Raw genomic sequence first — 8,034 nt, forward strand, 5'->3', positions numbered from 1 at the left:
CAGCTCAAACTACCACTTCTGTGAATGCTGATACTTCCCCTCCTCCTGGCTCATCCACCACCACACCTCACACAGAATGGTCAAGCACACTCATGACTCAGACGACCTTGGCAGCTCAGTCAACAGCTGGTCATACAACCTTAGGAATGGCTTCAGTAATCACCCCACCAGACAACCAGACTGCCCTGACGATGCCTACAACTACAACCACAACCAAAGGAAAGACCACCCAGGCTATCAACACTACAACCATACACCATGTTACCACCACAACTTCATCAATCACAACAACTTTGGGGCCCACTCTTGTTCCTCAGCCATCATCCCCTAAAACTGGAACTTATCTGGTTTACAATGGGAGTAGGGCATGCATGAAAGCTGACATGGGAGTACAGCTGCTCATTCAAGACAAGAAGGTAAGATTGGGAACAGGAGAAGGGGAAGGCTGGGATCCATCCGGTCTTGGATCCTTCATTAGGCATGAGAAGTTTTTGCCTTCCTTTGAAAGGAGCCTTCTTGAGCAACATGTAACATAAAGAAAATATAGTCAAGGAGAATTTCCTTAGCTTGAAGCTCCCAGGTCAAGAGACTTGTCCAAAGTTCAGGGATGTGCTAGGACCAGCTCAAAAGACTGGGGAAAGTCAATGGTTAAATTTTCTGGATAAGCATTTACCCCTCAAAAATCAGCAAACTACAAATCAGAGCTTGATTTTATTGCTTTCTTAATGGTGTAAACCAGAGATTCCCAAAGTGAGCAATACCACTCCCTGGGGGACACTGGGATGATCCAGGTGCAGTTGGCGGGGGGGGGGGCATTGAATAAAAATAAGGGGCAGTGGAAGCATAAGGAAAGAAGAGAAGAGAAGAAAATTTTTAAAAACTGGTTGTACATGTTTCATCTGTTGTTTTTTTTTCCAAATAAACACACAAAATGCAAGTTATAACTGATCAGTGATCAAGTCCCCTGACAGGACTTAACAAGCAAGTGTTGGCAGATGAGCATGTCTCACATTGTAGGGAAGTCCAGCATGCATCAGCAAAAATATGTGTGTGTAATGGCTTGCTTACAATACAATACTATATGGTAAAATGTTGCAATATTGTGTCATCAAAATTTCAATGTGGGAAAAGCCCACAAATTTACAGTGAAGTATTAAATTTAAGATGCATCATTTTAAAAAAAATCTATATTTTTTTGAAATGATGCAAATTAAAAAAAAACCTTCATGGATTAAAGAAAATAGATTTCCAGGGGGGTGCAGAATAATTTTTTTTAAAGGGGGTGGTAAGCCAAATAAGTTTGGGAAGCTCTGGTCTAGACTTTCAAAAAGAGAAGAAAATATTAATCATTTAGTTTTAACTTTTAAAAAAAAAATGTGTCTTTCTTTTTTTGGAGAGTGGTATTGACCATTTGCATCCCTGCTGGGTCCCATAGTTAATGAATGTCACTTGCAAGATTTGAACCTGTTTCCCTGACTTCAATTTCTATATACCATCCACCCTACAACTTTACCCCTTAGAAAGTTAAATACTTAGAAGCAATTGAAATACTGCTCAACTAAAGGCCTAATTGGTTTCAAAAAATGAGTAAAATATGTCCTGAGGAGGGACATTTTTATCCCAGAAAATTAAATCCATGTGTACTTCACTTTAAATTAAATCAAAGTTATGGTATAGTCTAGTGGAAAGAATACTGCACCAGCCATCAGGGGTCTTGGCTGTTGTTCCCTGTTCTGCCAAAAGCTGGCCAGTGACCTCTGATGACGACTGCGTTAGCCTCTGGCTTGCAGCTCCCTCATTGATAAGATCAGAGGGATAAGCCTGATGATCCAAGGTCTCTAGTGGATAAGAATCAGCATGGCAGAGTAGGAAAAGTATGGACTCTGGAGTCCAGGGACCTGGGTTCAAATCCTAACTTTTGCAACTTCTTCCCTGTGTGACTTTAGGCAGTTTTCTTGGGACAGGGGAGAGGGAGTAGGGAGGGACAGGGCGCCTAAGAGACTGGATCTTGTTTCCCACTTCACTGAGGTACTCTTCTATCTCCACCTTAGTCTTCTTTATCTCAAATGTACTTCAATCTCAACCCCAATGTGACTCGAGCATCAGGGAATTGTGGCCCCCAGAGAACCAACCTTCTCCTGACTTTCCCAGGTGGATTTGTGAACTTGACCTTCATAATGGTAAGAAACCCTGAGCTTTTTCATTTCTTCTTTTATCAGCTGTGGGTGGGGTGGGCAGAGGGCTTTCCATGCTGTGACCCAAGAAGAGGTAGTACCCTTCTAACCCTTCCACCTAAGCCTCCCAGGAAACAAATCTCGGAGCCTTTGAAATCTTTACAGATAAGACCTTTGGGGGAGGACCAGGGGAAATTGCCACACTTTTTATTTGCTCTCTCTCCTTCAGGTAAAGAATACTTGGCCTAGTGAATTGGCCAGTGAAGGAAATTAGTTCCTCTCGGGCTGCTCTTAGTCTCAAGTGTGCCGATAGGCAGGTAGTTTGTGAAGGAGCTGAAGGAGGAAGTTGTAGAAATGAGCAAACCCTCAAAAATCCCCATGTGAATCCAGGGCCTGGGATCCCTAAGAATAACACAAGCAGGAACTAACCACCCAACCCAGTCCAAAATGCCGGGACTCTCCAGGATGGGCTTGGAGACAAGGTATCGGGTGATCCAAAGCCACAACGTCCCCATGGCTCTGAGGAATTGGTGGTGACCAAGCCATGCTCCAGCAAATAGTCCACACTCTTCTGGGTAACCCCAGACTAGTGTTTCCCAAATCAGAAGAGCATAAGGCTAGGGTCTAGTGGTCATCAAACAGACGTCAGCACTCAGGACTGGGGGTGTTCCTCACTGGGCCTCCATTTCCTCATCTGTGAAATGGACTAGACCAAGTTCTCTTAACCTTTTTCCTCTTTTTTCCTTTTTTGAGTCACAGACCCTTTCAGAAGTCTGGTGACATCTGTGTATCCCTTCTCAGAATGTTGTTTTTAAATAAGTGAAGGTCATACAAATTTCAGTTAGGAGTCAGTGAAAACAAAGATAGAATTTTTTTCCCATCCAAATTCATGGAGCCCCTGGAATCTGACCTTAGATTCTTGTCTCTAAGGTTCATTCTGTTCTAAATCAATGTTTCTCAGAGGTCCCTGAGTTGCATCTGTCCCTCCATTTCATCTCAAAGGGCTCTTGCCTCCTAGGGCACACTCTCCTTCTCCCCCTCTGTGGAGACATCCACGGAAAGTCAGTGGATTTCCACTGGGGACCCAGCAGAGAAGATATCATCCTTTGAATTCTGTCACACCTGTTGGATGCTTAGCAGAGATTTAAGACTTCAAATGAAATGGCAGAGACTTAGGCTTGAAGGAGAAATGGGGGAACCAGTCTCCAGTTGGGTGTGCATCCAATTCAACCCAGCAAACATTTACTTAGCTGACTATGACAGAGGCCAGGGATGCAGAAACAAAGCCAACAGTCTCTGCCTTCAAGAAACTTACCTTCTACTGGAACATGTGCGCTTTAATGTGGGGGTGGAATCCTTCCTGACCAGCTTCCTTCTGGGAACTTATCAAATGAAACTCATAGAAAGGACAGGTGTGAGGCGCCATTCTGCCTTTATCCTTAGTTTGTCAGGAAAGAAGAGAGAACACTGACGATGGAGCCAGAGGTCATGGGTTTAAGTCTGACCTCAGATGTTTAGTGATACTGGACAAGTCATTGTCCCTAGGCCTTGGTTTCTTCATCTACAAAAGGAGAAGGCAGGAGCAGGTGGCTTGAGATCCCTTCCAGCTCTAAAAATATTCTGGTCCTAGAGGAGATTTTTGTTTGGGTATTTTCAGGAAGGCTTCTTCCAATGTCATGGTTCTGGAGGTCTAGTGATTATCTGGCCCGGTCCCCATTGTTTTACCTTCCTCCACTCTTGACCTAAACTCCTAACCCCTTCATGAGGAAACCTGTTTAAAGGCTTCATGGAATCCATCTTCCTCTTCCTCCTCATTGTTATCATGTAGATAGCACTTTACTGTTTCAAAGCATTTTACAAATATCACCCCCATTTTAAACTCACAACTACCCTTGTTGTTATTGTTGTTCAGTCATTTCAGTCATGTCTGACATGATTTGGGGTTTTCTTGACCAAGATACTGGAGTGGTTTACATTTCCTTTGCTAACCCATCTTATAGATGAGGCAACTGAGGCAAACAGGGCTAAGTGATTTGCCCAAGGTTACACAGTTAATAAGTATCTGAGACCAGATTTTAACTCAAGATGAATCTTCCTGACCCCAGGGCTGGTGGCTCTATCTGCTATGCATCTAGCTGCCCTCAACTAGCCTTGGAGGTAGGTGCTATCACAACTAGTAAATGTCTGAGGTCAGAGTTGAATGATTGATAGGCTCAAAACTGGGGGGAGGAATGAATTGTCATTTTTTTTAAAAAGCTTCCTCAACCCACCTGAATCTTTAATTCTGAGTTTCTTGACTTGGAATCTGTGAACTTAAAAAAATATATATCTCAATAACTGCATTGGCTTTCTTTGTAATTGATCTGGATAAGGGAACTTTTCCTTCCAGAAGCTTTCACAGAAAGGTCTGGGTTCCTGTCCCTGAACACCCTACTTTCTGAAAAGTTATAGAGAGAAAACCTGAGCTTTACAAAGAAAATGATAATTGCTTTGGAAAATCAAGCTACAGGAAGCCAGCTAAATGCTAATAAACTAAAGTTGATGTGTACACTAATTAATCGATCAGCACATGTATGTATTGAATATCTGCTATCTGCTAAACACTGTACAAGGCACTGGTGGGTCCCTGCCGCCCCACCTAGGAACCTACAATAACTTATTTTTTTTTTTTTTTACATTGGAAGTGGTGGGATAGGAAACAAACTGCCTAGCTATAAACTGACCTTGCCAAAGAAATTATTCTAAAGGGGGAAAGTTTTGCTCCTCCTTAAAGTCTCTCTCTCTTCCTCCCTCCCACTTTCTCTCTTTCTGTCTCTCTCTGTCTCTCCCCCTCTTTCCTCTCTCTCTCTGTCTCTGTCTCTCTGTCTCTCTGCCTCTGTCTCCCTCTCTCTGTCTCTTTCTGTCTTTCCCTCTCTTTCTTCTCTGTCTCTGTCTCTCTCTGTCTCTGTCTCTCTCTCTGTCCCTGTCTCTCTGTCTCTCTCTGTGTCTCTTTGTCTCTCTGTGTCTCTGTCTCTTTCAGAATAGAAACTGAATTTTCTGCCATATAATTTGTATTAAAAGCTAAAAGAAAGCTTTCTAGGGGAAATCAGTCTCAGGGATGTGCTCCCCACCCATCTATCCACCCGCAGGCAGTGAGATTTAGACAGGAATAAGATGATTTCACTTTCTATCCCCTGCTCCCGTTGCCAGCTGGGAGACCACTGCCTAGAAAATCAAACATTTCCTGTTTCCACTAAAAGTTACTTTTGCTAAAAGCGCATGGAAATCACTAAGCAGCTCCCTCAAAGGGTCTTGGCAAGGATCAAGTGCGATATTTGTAAACGACTTAGCACAGTGCCGGGTACACAGCAGGCACTTAGTACATGTTTGTTGCCTTCCCTTCTTCCCTGAATCTCTGAACCTGTGAGGATAAAGAATGAGATTCAAGAGAAATCAAAAGCAAAGGGAGAACAAGCTAATTCTGGAGTGCTCAAAGTCAAACGTAGGTGTTCCTATCTGTGGTTTTACAGTGCCTTTCTTTAAAAAAAAAAAAACAACCCTTTTATTGATATCTCTTTAATCTTGCTTCATTCTCCTTCTAAATCCCTCCCACTTCTCCTCCTCCATACATACAATAATTTTTCCCTGTGCCTTTCACCGGCCAATTTTAAAGCAATAAGAATTTTTTTTTAATTATTAAGCAATTACATAGCTCTCCATATCTCTATTATATAAGAATCCATTGGAAAGATCAGATCTAGAGTCAAAAGACCTAGATTCACATCCTGACTTTGATGATTACTACCTGTGTGACCTTGGACAAGTCACTTGTCCCCGGACCTCAGTTTCCTTATCTTTAAAAATGAGTGTTGGACTAGATATCCTCTGAAGTCATTTTAGCTCTAGATATGAAATCCACAGAAAGTGCTTTGTGGACATCAAATACATCAGCTACTATTATTTATCTACTTCAGAGGGAATTTCAGTTCCTCGGACCACAGGGCAGAGTAGTAACTCCAACAATCTCACTACATTCCTTTTGTTAAATCTGAAACAAATGTGTCCTGACTTGCTACTTAGAGCCGGAAAGGACCTTGGAGACAGCTTGTTCTTCCTACAAGTGGGAAGGTTCTCAACACATTTTCTTCTGGACCGTGTAATCCACATTCTGACTATCTGTGCCTCACAGAAGTCAGAAGGCGCTTCCCAGAAGGAGATGTGTGTACTCCGGTGCCCCAGAGGCTGCCTATGTAATTCTCCCTTTCCAATATCAATTATCCTCTTCCATACATACAGTCTCCTACAGTCAGAGAAATGACCAAGCATTCCTAAGGTGCCTCATTATAAGAATGGATAGCGTGTATGGCAATTTCTCATATTTGGGAGGAGGTTAAGGATCGTCAAAGAGAGTCTAATCAGGTGTTCTCTTTTGGAAGGAAGATGTGTCTACTACAAATGTATAATGTATAAAAATTCTGCAACCCCTTTGCTGCTGCTGCTGCTCTGAACAACTCTGCTACAATCCTCTTCTCCTTTTGGGTACCCTGTTCCAGGTGCACCAAACCTCTTTTCTCTCAAACCTGTCATTGTTCCCTCAATGCCCCATTTCCAGCAGCTGACATGACCACTGGTTTCATTGAAAAGCTTGAGACCATCTGATAAGAATGCCAGTTTCCATTCTCTGTTCCTCAAACCCTGTCTGCATCATGGCCTTCTCATGCAGCCTCAATCTCTCCTTCTCTGCTTCCCCTTAACTGCCCACAAACAGTCCCCATCTGCCCAAATCAAGACCAGTGCCTTGGCTTGATCCTCTTCTCAAATCTACCTACTGGCAAGCTGCAATAGAGAGAGAGTTCCATTGAAAGGCAGAAGACCTGTGCTTAAATGTGTTTCCTGGTTGACTGGAGGCAAGACATTTGACCCTTCTGAGCCTCAGTTTCTTTCAGAGTAAAATGAAGGAGCTAGAATAAGTGACCTAAGGGCACTTCCAACTGTAAGTCTGTGATACTCCTCTCTTCACTGCTAAAGGTCTGGAAGAAGTTGTCTGCCCCCAAGGCTCCACTTCTTCACCACTTACTCTCTTGATTCCTGGCAATCTGGCTTCTGACCCACACAAACCTTAGCATGAGACCAAACTGTCTTCTCAAAGGCCACCCACCAGAAATGAAGTAATCACCAAATCCAAAGGTCCTCATTCAGTCCTTGTCTCTTCACTAATTTCTAATGCTCTTTCCAAACCCTTTAAAAAAAGGATGTGCTCCAAGGTCCCGAATTTGTTCTCCATATATTTTCTCCTGTGTTTTTGTTCTCCACACATTTTCATTCATTACTATAGCTTCAAGGATCACCTTTATGCAGATGACTCCCAGATAGAATGCACTAGCCCTGACCTCTCTCCTGGTCTCCAGATACACATCTTCATCTGCCTACAGCACATCTCCACCTGAAGATCATATTCTACACACTAGTGAGCACACACACATACATATTCCTCCAACTTCACCTGTCCCAAATAAAGTTACTGTTTTAATCCTCCTTTTGGTGGGAGGAAAGATGTGGGATGGGAGGAGAGAGAGGGAGGGAGGGAGGAAGAGAGAGAGAGAGAGAGAGGGAGAGAGAGAGAGGGAGGGACAGAGACAGAGAGACAGAGACAGAGAAAGAGAGACAGAGACAGAGAGACAGACAGAGAGAGACAGAGACAGAGAGAGACAGAGACAGAGAGAGAGACAGAGACAGAGAGAGACAGAGACAGAGAGAGGGAGGGACAGAGACAGAGACAGAGAGACAGAAAGAAACAGAGAGACAGAGACAGAGAGACAGAGACAGAAAGAGACAGAGAGACAGAGAGAGACAGAGAGAGACAGAGAGAGAGAGAGAGAGA

General features: G+C 43.3%; 1 protein-coding gene across 2 annotated transcripts in view; it reads left to right on the top strand.

Annotated features, from left to right (window-relative positions):
* The window catches only part of LAMP3 (lysosomal associated membrane protein 3), a 28,722-nt gene that overhangs the window by 4,364 nt on the left and 16,324 nt on the right, over positions 1-8,034 (top strand). For both annotated transcript variants that reach the window (XM_069104788.1, XM_069104789.1), the window contains exons 2-3: positions 1-416; positions 2,052-2,180. The exon at positions 1-416 is cut by the window's left edge and continues 423 nt beyond it. In XM_069104788.1, coding sequence (XP_068960889.1) covers positions 1-416; positions 2,052-2,180 — 545 coding nt within the window. The remainder of the gene's footprint in view (positions 417-2,051; positions 2,181-8,034) is intronic.

Source organism: Petaurus breviceps, unplaced genomic scaffold (genome assembly GCF_028583685.1).
Source record: "Petaurus breviceps papuanus isolate PSGF00001 unplaced genomic scaffold, PetGlider_PUasm1.0 688, whole genome shotgun sequence".
Classification (NCBI taxonomy): domain Eukaryota; kingdom Metazoa; phylum Chordata; class Mammalia; order Diprotodontia; family Petauridae; genus Petaurus; species Petaurus breviceps.